Raw genomic sequence first — 13,556 nt, forward strand, 5'->3', positions numbered from 1 at the left:
TAAAAACAAGATTATAAAACAATCCTTTTTTGCAAAGAACAAGTTTCAGAGTTTGCAAATCTGATTTTGCAGTTTCTTTTCTGTCACCACGCGCAATAAAACTGTACATATGGCATACTGGTTTAATCCAGTTTTATGCAAACGTTAAGTTCTTTTCTATGTAGATATTTCTGGTAATCTTTTATTGGCATCTTTTGCAGGGAATTCCATTATTGCGTCAGATAAATTTTGCTCGTTATAGAATACAGTAAACTAAAATAGTTAATTCAAACCAAATTCAGATCCAATATTCTTCAGATTAGAACTTCTAAATCTTGATGATACATATAAACTAGGTGTTCTATCTTTTATGCATAAATACTTTTATAAAAACTTCCTTCCATGATATGTTTAATTCTTTAGCTGAACCAAATAGAACAAAATCTTTCTTTTTAAAACGTTAGAATGTTTTCCTTCCGCTTAATTTCCAAAATTATGGAATTCGATTGAATTAGAGCTTAAAAACTAAATCTGCAAAACTGTTTTAAAGAAAAATCTTCAAAAACTATATCTGTAACAAAAATAACTATTTTCCATGTGGATAATCTTAGTTTTTGCTATCTTCTTCACTTTGTAATTCATAAACATGATTCTGTTACATCCCTTCTTCTGAGTACCTGCTCTTTCCCTTATACTTTTTCACCCCCTCATTACCTTTTTCATGATTTATCATCATTGTTTTGTTTAAAATGTACATCCATCTATTTATTTACAATTCTTATTCGCTTATAATGGGCCAACCAATCAAAACATGGTTAGGCGGGTCCAAACTGCATAGTAAATTGTGATTTTTTTTGTATTATCTCGTGCTTTGTAGTTGAATAAAAATATGAAATATAAACCAAACTTTCGGTGTGCACTGCGTTGATCTGCAGTACACTTACTGAAGAATTAGTGGGTTTTAGTAAAGAGTGAGAGTTCAGAGGTAAAACTTTTGGATAAAATATCGCTGTAATCTGTAACTTCTATCCACCTTCAATTTGATTGCCTGATCGCTCAATTTTAGTTCTCCATCTGCTGGTTTTCGAACACGAGATATTCAAAGAGGAACTTTTTTGATCCTTCGCTCGACAAAAAAAAGACTGAAAACTGCTTGATCCATGCATGGTTAAAAGCTCAACCGACAACCGTCTGACCTCAGAAAACTGATAAAAGATTCTATCTAAAAGTTGGTGCGCGAGCAGACACTTTGTTTTATGGCAAAATGGCAAAATCTTGTTGTCTTTCTGTTTGATTATTAGTGTTGTATGGAAACTCTTACATAACCCCGTTGGATATTTTTAGCTGGTCGAAACTAAAGACTTTTGCCTTGAAAAAAATCATCTTTTCTGATTTTTGAAAATCCATCAATCCGTGAAAAGCTTTGTTTAGGAGTATTCCGATGTAAAAATGACGGTTTGAAAATCAAAAGTTATAAACTAAAATTGGCCCTAAGCGGCGCCTTAAAAGCATACAAACAATATATTTCAATAAGCTTTAAAATGAAAAAAATTAATGCTTATTGAACTAAATAATTATCACTATGTAAAATAAAGCATAGTGAATATTAAAGATAATAAAGCATATTGAATACAGGTGAAATCTATTAAAATAGGAATGTTCCCGAGGGGAGGGGGGAGATGTTGGATTTTATAAATATCCCTGGAAACTAAATAAGTTTAAAGAGTGGCAAGTAACTGTTAATATAATATAGCTAATTTATTTCGTAACTTTGTTTATCAAACAAAGAGGTAAAATCATTCTACTGAAATCCTTTTCATGGCATATAAGGTTTAATTTGTAGAGTTAGATCTAAAAAAAATAAAATTGGTTCTTTGAAAACAATAATTTTCTTCAGAATTTGATGTATTTTTCTGAAATAATGTAACTGGATTGAAATGAGAGAAAAAGAAAAACAACGAAATTTAATCAGCTTTCTAGATTACGGCGTCTAAAAATAAATTGAATTAAAGTTTCAAAAAGTTATGTATATAGTTGTAGCAAGGTGGAGTAATAACATGCAGGGTTTGATCAATGAAATCGGAGAAAGTTCGGAGTAATAAACAGTTACGGAGAACCAGGACGGAGAGAACTCCGGGTTCTGTAGAACTAGAGAACTGTGGGTTTAGGAGAACTACAGGAGAGAGTGAAACAATAGATATCTGTGTTCAGTACAACCAGGATAGAGATTAAAAATAGAGATTAGGAGATTTGAGAGGTCACGTAGAAAGTAAAACAAGAGAACTTCGGATTCAGTTGAACCAGGATAGGGAGTAAAACTAGTGAACTCCAGGTTCAGTTAAACCAGGATAGGGAGTCAAACTAGATAACTCCGGGTTAAGGAGAACCTAAGAATCTCATAGAACCAAGGTAAAGATTGGGACTAGAGATCTATGAGCTCAGCTGAACAAGAATAGAGATGCAACTATAGAATACGGCAGGATAATGATCATCCAGGATTATATGATGAGGAAGTTTACGTTGAATAGAACAAGGTTGGAGTCAAGATTGGAGAGAAGTCGGAGAATTTAGAAGATTGCAGTTTCTAATAGGAGTCAAACGAACTCTATATCTTCTCAACCGGTTTATTTGAGACAGGGGCCAAAATGGTTTTGTATTTATTATACATTTTATTTTAAACAATAAATAAGTTTGATAAAATGACGTTAAGTATGCGCAGATCTAGAGCAAAAATATCAACACTTACACAAAATAAGGTATTTTTTATCTAAAAAAGGAGAAAAGTTTTTTCTTCATTTTCCTTTCTTCAGTGTTGGGAAGTTCACGGAGAAGAAGATGAATTTCGTCCCAGAGCTAGAAGTCAGAGCAAAGATCAAAACAATTATACTTCATCAAGATCTCTGCAAAGATCTAAATCTTGGAAAAGGATTCCTTCCCCTTCCTCCAGTTCAAGAGCATTTACATCTTCTCCTACTGGGAGAGAAGGTTTCTCTCACCAGCTTGATTCGTCTTACTCGTCTAGATCTAATGTAAGCCTGGAGAAACACAACCTTCGTCCTGTTCATCCTGAACCTAGAGCTCATACTCGTCTTAAACCCGGAGTTCTCCACATCCCTCCACTCCGTCCTAAGCCTGGAGCTGAGGTGGACCAGGTATAAAAATTTATGGCCTGGCTAAATGTAGTTAGGTTTGCCAATCTTTTTTTTCTTCTTTTTTCTTCCATATATTTTTTCTGAGGTTCAAAATTTGGCGCTAGAGTCCAAAAACCCTGACAACCCTGAAAATTATGAAAACTCTGAAAACCCTGAAAATCCTGAAAACCCTGAAAACTCTGAAAACTCTGAAAACCCTGAAAACTCTGAAAAAGCTGAGAACCCTGAAAACCCTGAAAACCCTGAAAACCCTGAAAACCCTGAAAACTCTGAAAACTCTGAAAACCTTGAAAACCCTGAAAACCCTGAAAACCCTGAAAACTCTGAAAACCGAACCAAAACGAATAACATCCCTAAATGTAGTTGGGACTGTGACACATTGATAACTTTTGCACATTCAAACCATAAAACCTACTCATTTTTTACACCGTTAAACTTTTCTTAGTTTCTCCTTGAAAAATGCACCACATGAACTATCAGTGCCATAAATCACTGCAAGAGCATCTTATGCTGAAAAGTAAAAATAACAACTTAATGATCATTGTACATATAGATTTAGTCTGCTATAAAAGGTTGCATCAAGTTTTAAGACAGGGTCGACTCTAAAGTGTCTTTGATTTATTTGCTCAATTATGACTTTTGATTTTTTGCGTGAGTGCTTGCAACCTTTAAATTCAAAATTGTAGTGTGTAATCATTGACTGTTTACTGATATCGTCTTACTAATTTATTTATTTCAACTAATTCAGGATTTATATAATTTTTTTATTTCTAAGATATTCTTTTTTTATACAAAACATCATTGATCGTAATAAAATTTGCTTTCAGGTTCTAATTTACCTAGAGAAAATGCAGCAGTACATCACTGATCTTAAATATAATCATGGTAGGTTGAATGGAACTATGCAGCAGTACATCACTGATCTTAAATATAATCATGGTAGGTTGAATGGAACTTTGACTAAAAATGAACACACTTTTGTTTGACAAGTAATAAATGTCGTCTTTGTCTTGAAAGGATAAACATTAAAAAACTCCATGTTCATTTAGGATGATACCAGGCACGATATGAGACCTGTGTGTATTTTGTACCTATACAAATTGTAAATTTACATGTAAATTGTAAATTTTTATATGTATATATATAATACATATTCATATATTAAAATATTTACTGGTTAGTACTTACATGTAAATTGTAAATTGTAAATTCTCTGTGTAAAGGTTATATCCCTTTGTAAAAATATTTACTTTATATTACTTGTAAGTGTAAATATAAATGTAAATGTAAATTGTAAATTCTCTGTATAAAGGTTATATCCCTTTGTAAAAATATTTACTTTATATTACTTGTAAATGTAAATATAAATGTAAATGTAAATTGTAAATTCTCTGTATATAGGTTATATCCCTTTGTAAAAATTATTTACTTTATTATACTTGTAAATGTAAATGTAAATGTAAATGTAAATGTAAATGTGAATGTAAATTGTAAATTGTCTGTGTAAAGGTTATATCCCTGTGTAAAAATATTTACTTTATATTACTTGTAAATGTAAATATAAATGTAAATATAAATTGTAAATTCTCTGTGTAAAGGTTATACCCCTGTGTAAAAATATTTACTTTATATTACTTGTAAATGTAAATATAAATGTAAATGTAAATTGTAAATTCTCTGTGTAAAGGTTATACCCCTGTGTAAAAATATTTTCTTTATATTACTTGTAAATGTAGTTCCTGTTTAAAATATTTACTTTTTATTAAGTGTAAATTTCAATGTAAATTGTTGCCCCTTTCTCTTAAGATATAAAGTAAGACAACACCCTGCTCAAAATGAACCATCAGGTTTCAAGTCAAAACATCTAATTTTTTTCTTCGGAATATATTAATATACAGGCTTCTTAGTTATTATCTAAATTTTTGTTTAATTTAAAGACCTGTGAATGCACTTGATTTCTACAATTTCTTAAATATTGATTCGCTGAAATATTCCCAAAGTGGCATTTTCTGAAAATGGAGAATATAACTCAGTAGCCTGCATATAAACATAATCACAAGAAAAAGTTTAGGTATTTTGACTTGAAACCTGATGGTCCATTTTCAGCAGTGTGACAAATAGACAACATTCAATATTTTTTTGTCAAAAGATAAAATTTTATTATACATCACACATACATATTTATATACAGGGTGTCCCAAAAAACATGGGAATTCAGTGACGAATTCGATATCGTCTTTGTTATAAATTAGCATTGTAATACCTAATTTCAAAAGTCATAATATTATTATGTCTGCTAGAATTTATTTAATGAAAAGGGTAAAAGACTGTAAAGATGTGTCTATAATGTCTCCGCAAGATGAACAGTGAATACGGACAAGTTTACTCTGTTTGTATACTGCAATTTTCTTGTTTTACTAAGTACAACCGTATGCAGTCAAAACATAAACAAACAAAATGTAAACATAGCAGACGAAACTCTTACAGATTACAGCTTTCTCAGTAGGTATCACTATACTAAATCAAAGAATTATTTGAAAAGACGATATCGAATTCGTCACTGAATTCCCATGTTTTTTGGGACACCCTGTAATAAAATTCCAGACATGATGAGGTTACTTAAAAAAACTATTAAAATATTTTGATGTTACATTCGGATTGTGTAACAAAATATGACCTAATAAAAAACATGAACAAATTTGACGATAATTATAAACCAAATGCTAGTTAGGAGGAGAGACCATAATTTTATCGGCATTTAACATGGGTTTCATGTTATTTTTGTAAAACCACTCAGTTTATCTATTTCTTTCTTTAACTAAGCAATGAAGATAAAAGTTATGCTTTTGTTTTGTCAGAGAGTTTAAAAATTTCTTAAAATTACTGCGCCAGACGTCTGCTCTGCTGCTTCTGTGTTTGGATGAAGAAATGTTGAATATAGTTCATTTATAAATATTGGATAATCTTTCCTTCCTTTTTCACGGACATGGTTCTAAAGTAAAGGTAATTGTTTTTTTCGAAATATTGTGTTAAAGAAAAGAAAAAGAAAACTGTCCCCTGAATTTGCGCATTAATATTTAATAAAATAAGAAAAGATAATTGCCTTTATATGAAGTAAATCAGCTCCTTTTGAGAAAAACCATTACTCCGAGTTTGGTATCCATGGACAACTGGTCCGTTTCACAATTCTAAAGTTTTATGCGTTCAAGGTTACACTTTTTAGTCAGAATATCATTAATGATTTAACATATTAAGAATCTTTGTTTATTTCCATTATTATAAATAAAATCTATAAGTTCAACAAAAATGATATTCTGACCATTATCATAAAATAAATTAGTATCATTGATATTCAAACATTCTCGCATATACAGTTCTAAATATTTAATAGTTGGAATAACAACTTGTGAGATAGATTCTGAAAGATATAAAGTAGACCAAAATCTAATAATTGCTCCAGGTGTTACATAAAATAAATGTCCTCCTGAATAAGTTGTAACAAGTCCTGACGTATCCTTATTGCAATTTGTTCCCTCTTGATCTTGGGTCATTTCAAAATTATTTGTTCTTCTCATAGCTTTAGATCTTAAGATACGATTTGTTCCCGTTACTTCAGGTATTGTTTTTAACTTGATATGAATCTTTTTTAAAACAAGATTGACAGTTTACCTTTACAAATAAGTTATGTAAAATAATATTTTACGCACAGATGTAACCTGTACACAGAGATTCTAAATCCTTTACACAGAGAATTTACAATTTACATTTACATTTACAAGCAATATAAAGTAAATATTTTTACACAGGGATATAACCTTTACGCAGAGGATTTACAATATACATTTACATTTACAAGCAATATAAAGTAAATATTTTTACACAGGGATATAACCTTTACACATACAATTTACAATTTACATTTACATTTACAAGCAATATAAAGTAAATATTTTTACAAAGGGATATAACCTTTACACAGAGAATTAACAATTTACATTTTCATTTACAAGTAATATAAAGTAAATATTTTTACAACGGGATATAACCTTTACACAGAGAATTTACAATCTACATTTACATTTACAAGCAATATAAAGTAAATATTTCTACACAGGGATATAACCTTTACACAGAGAATTTATAATTTACATTTACATTTACATTTACATTTAAAAGCAATATAAAGTAAATATTTTGCACAGGGATATAACCTTTACTCAGAGAATTTACAATTTACATGTAAATTTACAAATTGTATAGATACAAAATACACACAGGTCTCATACCAGTCCTCTAATGTTTAGGATCTGTTATTTGCTTTTTGTTTGTTATCTAGATGATGTTCCTCTGAAAATCCAAGCTCAAGCAAGCATGATTACTCACTACAACTCAGCTAAGGTAATTATAATCCCCCCCTCCCCCCCAAAAATGTTAATAACAAATTTTTTAGAATTAACACTAAATTACTTGTATCCGTCTTGGTGATTGAAATTATTGAAAATGTATTAAAAATGGAGATACCAATATTTTAAACTAAATAATGATTATTTAAGAGAATGATACGTGAAGGTCAACCTATGAAATGTATTTTAGAGAATGATACGTGAAGGTCAACCTATCAAATGTATGGATGCAATCATCCTTGGTATTCATCTAACAACAGGCATTCAAGGTGTGTACTATGTACCATGTACTGGTTTTCTTGAAATACATTTTTTTAGACAAATAAACTGTTCCTTGGAGCTAGTTTTACTCTTAAAATGAAACTTTGTAAGATAATTCCAGGTGTTCTATAGTAAATTTTAAACCTCTTCGGAGACTTATTTTTTTCAGGGTGGAACAATAACTCTATTTTGTGGATTTTTTAGTAGAATATATTTTCATCTGCAAGCAAAGTGTTCACTGCAGCACACAGGAAAACAAGCTGACAATATACAGGGTTACCCACAAAGGATGAAACTTCAGAGACGACTGTACATCATTTATAATGTCTTTTTTCTTATATTTATAATTATCTGCAACTGTAAACTTTGTCCTTTGTCAGATGATTAGATAATTAATCAATAAAATAATCACATATTTAAGGCCAAAAACTACTAAATTCAACCTTGGAATCATCATGATTAATAAGTTTGAGGTCGTTATTACAGTCTCATCTTTTGTGGGTAATCCTGTATTTTACAAAAAAAAATATAATTGTTCTGTACCCTTTTAAAAAGTATTAAGTTAAGAATGAACATAAGAATTGCAAAATTAAGTTATACCTGGAACATGTCAGTCATAGTTTGATTGTAAGAGTAAAACCAGACCCAGGGATGTGTTCATATCTTTTTTGAGTAAAACTATAAATGAGTGATATCTTTTAGGACTGGGACGCTTTCCAATCAACTTTAAATCTGAAATTCATGACAAAGCCTTCAAACCTGGGAGGCATGTAACTTTATATTTCAATTACAGTATCGCGCTCATATTTCATGATTAGTTGATTGATTTTTAACAGGATGTACTATTTTAACTATGTGGTTTATGTCTAATTGTTTATGATTGGTTGATTGAATATTAACAGAAAGTTGTATTACCACGTGGCTTATGTCTTATTGATTGATTATTTACAGGAAGAACTATTCCTCATGGTTTATATCTTATTGATTGATTATCAAGAGAAAGAAGTATTACCATGTTGTTTATGATTGATTGATTGAGTATTAACAGAAAGTTGTATTACCATGTGATTTATATCTTATTGATTGATTATTAACAGGAAGAACTATTCCATGTAGTTTATGTTTAATTGATTGATTATTAAGAGAAAACAATATTATCATATGGTTCATGATTGATTGATTGCAGGGGTGGATACACGGGGGGGGGGCGGCAGGACCTTTTCCCCCCTGAGATTTCAGAATAGCTTCTCAATAGTACTTAAGGGAAAGAAAACCTAGTGAAAAACAGAAAAAAAAAATTTATCTTTAAGAAAATGTTCGCCTTCGCCGCGTCTTTTGGTTCCTAAATCTGGATATTTTGGTCCGAAATAAATCTAGCCCCCCCCTCACTTAAATCCTGTATCCGCCCCTGATTGATTGATTTTTAACAGGTAATAATATTTCCACGTGGTTAATTATTAATTGATTGATTATTAAATGTACTATTACCACGTGGTTTATGTCTTATTGATTGATCACTGACAGGATGTACTATTACTACATGGTTAATGATTAATTTATTGACTATACAAAGTACTATAACAACGTTGTTTTTGATTGATTGATTGCTTATTAACAGGAAGTACTATTACCACGTGGTTCTGGGTTTACTGTACAAAGGAAAGTTTGGAGCAGTTGGTTTATCTAGGTAAATACCTTGTAGATTTCTTTTATAGGATATTTATTCTAGAACGGATTCAATTTTAATAATATATGAAATATTTAATTATTTCCATCTAGAAAATCTACACTAATGGATAAACCTCTGATTTATTCTTCCCTGTTTGATCTCATTCTGGTAAGTTTACCTGTATTTTAAACGTTATAAAACTCTTAGCTTTAAAGGGACTGTATGCATAATTTCCAGTGACCTTACATGCAAAGATGGCAATGCCCGATTTACAACGGTACCCTGGAAGCCTTAATCTGATCAAAAATGTGGAAGATAACATCGTTTTTCTGACTCAAAAACTGTGAATTTCTTTGAATTTCTCTAAATAAGAACTGCTAAAGTGCACTTTCACAGAGATACCGCAATTGAAAATAAACAGTATAAAGAAACAAAAACATGGATATTCACTGATATCTATTTCATACTTGATCAGACAAAGCTTTACATGGTACCATTGTAAATCGGGCATTAAGCCATCTTTTCATCGAGGGTCAATTTGGAATCACGCTCGTACTCCCTTTACTAGCCATGCCCCAATATCACATGATTTTGCTTTCAAGGCAACTTTTTTAATTTCTTGGATTGGAAAATTCTAAACCATGGCAGCAAGCATCATACTTTCAGAGTATATTGAAGGAGTAACAGAGATCCTTTAATCCTAGTATATTAATGAAGTACCAGAGATCCTTTAATCCTAGTATATTAATGGAGTACCAGAGATCCTTTAATCCTAGTATATTAAAGGAGTACCAGAGATCCTTTAATCCTATAAGTATATTAAAGGAGTACCAGAGATAGTTTAACCCTAGTATATTAAAGGAGTACCAGAGATCCTTTAATCTTATAAGTATATTAAAGGAGTACCAGAGATAGTTTAACCCTAGTATATTAAAGGAGTATCAGAGATCGTATACTGAATGTAAACATACTCTCCTCATGGTGAGGGTTGGAGATATTATTTCACATCTTCAGGTCTGTAATATTCTTCTACCTGACAACACGTCAAACTATCTTTTTTTTGAGAATTTTTGATATTTCAAACTTTAGAAAAACTTGATCTAACAAAATGCCTTGTTTGAAATATCAAATGTCTACACCGTAGGGATTAGAAAATCAGAATTTGTTGCAACAACTCATTTTTTAACTGATCAATTTATTTAAAAGTGTCAGCAACGATTATCAGTACTATATAACATTCTTCTGAGAAACTTGGCGTCGTTATTACAAAACAAAACATTTTCTGTCATATTTCAAGTTGTCAAGTCTGTAAGGTGCTTTCCATATAAGCTGTGGCATCAAATTATCAAATTTTAGTTAAATGTTTGGATGTCAATTTTCTAAATCATCTATTTAGAGTTTAAGATCGTTTTAAACTTGATCTATTTTCGTTAGTTCTCCGTGTCCCCTATTCCTTGGAGAGGGTTGTTGGTGAAGACGGATAACCAGGATAGTTTCTCCAGGTACTATCTTACCGTTAGCAGGATAGTTTCTCCAGGTACCAACTTACCATAGTCATGATATTTTCTCCAGGTACTATCTTGTCATTAGCAGGCTAGTTTCTCCAGGAACTATCTTATCATTAGCAGGATAGTTTCTCCAGGTACCAACTTACCATAATCATGATATTTTCTCCAGGTACTATCTTGTCATAAGCAGGATAATTTGTTATCATAAGCAGAATATTTTCTCCTGGAACTATCTTATCATTAGCAGGATAGTTTCTTATCATTAGTAGGATAGTTTCTCCTGGAACTATCTTATCACTGCACAGACAAGTTTCAAATTGACAGATAGAATCCTATGTTTAGAGAGAAAGTTGGCAAGTATGGACGATATCTTAAGAGTTTAACCAAACTTCAGGTTCATTTTTCATATTTATTTTATAATTTCAAGATTTATATAAAACAGCTTCTTTTATCTAGGACGTGAAACCAAAAGAAGCCTGGGTTGGTTCATGATATCCATGAGATGTTTGAACCTGATCCTTAACCTGATCCTGATTCTGATCCTGATCCGGATCCTGATCCTAAACATGATCCTGATCCTGATCCTGACCCTGATCCTGATCCTGATCTTGATCCTGGTCCTAATTATCAAGAAAAAGATCATCAGAAAAAAAAGAAATAGATTCGAGATTTCAATTCAACATTACTTTGCTATCAATTTACACCTGTCAGCACATACATACATAATGCATAAAGTGAAAAATGGCAGTTTTATCGGGAGCTGTTTAAAATAAATTTTGCTTTCAATATTCATATCTCCACCTAACTGAAAGACAGAAACAACAGAAAAATTAGAAATCGAAAATTCTCTTTAAAACTTTTGCATCAAAGATGACTTTAAATCCTTATGCTTATTGAGACCTTCTGTACATGTTCAACATAAAAAACACTTCTGTATTTTCAACAACAAATTGTCAATTGTTCAAATGTTTTGAGTAAAACTGTGAAATAATAATAGTAATAATAATAGTAATAATAAGAATAAAAACAATCATAATAATAATAATAATAACAGCAACAATAAAAATAATATAGACGTAATTGTCAACTTTTGTCAAATTTTAATAGACATTGAAATCAATTATTAAAAATTCGGTGATGGTGATGGACCAAACCTCTGTAGAGTAAAAAAGTAGATGTTAGTTCCAAATTTATTGAAAATATATTTTAGTCTTTTAGTCTGGGTTCACCCTCGTCAGTTCTTAGGATTGTTTATTTCATTGACAATGTCTAATTCTTCTCAAACCATATTCTAGTTATATATAACGAAGACGACTTTCGATTTCAATTTTGATTTATATCAAGCTGTTAAACACATAAACATATTAGTCAAGAGAAGCTTTCAATTAAAAAGCTTCTCTTTATTTACTTGTAAACTTGTATTTCGAAAAAGCTTGTTAACAATCAATACTTAAATAGAGATGTCGTCTTTTTGTATTGGGATAATCGCTTACCACTGTATTATATACAGAAAGTTTTCAAGAAGCTTTAAACCTCATTTCTCATTTCTATATACGCCAATATACATCTTACAATGCATATATAATAATTGGTAATTACATTGGCAAATGTCACATATATTATTCTTTATGTTAAGATACTCAAATAAAGGGCATGTATACTATAGGAGAAATTCTAAGTGACCATTCATTTAGAAAGAGTACGATTCAAAACGATACTCTTTAAACCTGATCAAGAATGACGTATGTATCCTTATTTTTCTCGCTAAAAATTTAGAGCCTTTACAACACTGTACATTCGAGTCGGCTTGCATTCAATTTTCCTTTACAAATGCAGTCGAATTAAGCTAAAGTTCATTGATTGATATCAGATTGAAATCTCGTATGTTTTTGATGATATTAAATAATCTTTAAAATCCTTAAATGCAACCAAACAAATTTGATCTGTTCCACTATAGGAGTTATGAGGTTGCCTAGGCGCACCAGCAATACCACATTAATTGAATGTTTTCCTTATGTTAAAATTAGAATGAAAGGGTACTGTTGTAAATCGGAAAAACCACTTTATAAATGGAGGGTTACTCTAAATTACGTCTACAGTTTCCTTCTAAACAAAAAATTGTCAACTCCTACTCCTACTCCTACTCGTACTCGTATTCCTACTCCTACTCCTACTCCTACTCCTNGGGGGTGACAGAGGCATGGAAAAGGCTGGTGGAGGGGAATACCAGAGGTTGGTAAGAGGTTATACCTGTCTGTATATATTTGTATAGAAAACAGTGTAGACATAGATCTGGAGTTTTATTTTTATTCAATTTAACCTTGATGAAACTACTCAAGGTAAAATGTTCAGCAGCAGCACAACCGTGTTGAATATATTTCTATGGAATAATTGGATTTAAAAAGCAACATTAGAGCTTTTCTCAGTGTTTTTAAAAGTGAGCTGAATAATCGGATTGGATCTCAATGATCATTCATTGATCTCATAAGAACATTTAGTCAAATAAATTTTACAACCAAAATTTATAATCAGTTGGTGTTTTTCTATTCTTTTAAATTTCAAATATCAGCATTTGTAAAAACTA

General features: G+C 31.0%; 1 protein-coding gene across 3 annotated transcripts; it reads left to right on the plus strand.

The window, feature by feature from the left end:
* Nucleotides 1-1,858: 1,858 nt before the first annotated feature.
* On the plus strand, nt 1,859-11,952 carry LOC111710880 (vasohibin-2). 3 transcript variants are annotated; one of them, XM_023485054.1, is made up of 12 exons: nt 1,874-2,735; nt 2,790-3,131; nt 3,959-4,070; nt 7,468-7,529; nt 7,725-7,803; nt 8,498-8,561; nt 9,414-9,482; nt 9,575-9,632; nt 10,401-10,478; nt 10,899-10,966; nt 11,315-11,366; nt 11,429-11,952. In XM_023485054.1, the coding sequence occupies exons 1-12, from the start codon at nt 2,679-2,681 to the stop codon at nt 11,462-11,464; spliced, it is 1,077 nt and encodes a 358-aa protein (XP_023340822.1). In that variant the 5' UTR covers nt 1,874-2,678; the 3' UTR covers nt 11,465-11,952. The 3 variants fall into 3 exon arrangements, with proteins under 3 accessions (XP_023340824.1, XP_023340822.1, XP_023340823.1); XM_023485055.1 differs by having other exon boundaries at nt 1,883-2,735; nt 3,959-4,016; XM_023485056.1 differs by lacking the exon at nt 11,315-11,366 and having other exon boundaries at nt 1,859-2,735.
* Nucleotides 11,953-13,556: the final 1,604 nt, after the last annotated feature.

This window comes from Eurytemora carolleeae, unplaced genomic scaffold (assembly GCF_000591075.1).
Source record: "Eurytemora carolleeae unplaced genomic scaffold, Eaff_2.0 scaffold678, whole genome shotgun sequence".
NCBI lineage: Eukaryota > Metazoa > Arthropoda > Copepoda > Calanoida > Temoridae > Eurytemora > Eurytemora carolleeae.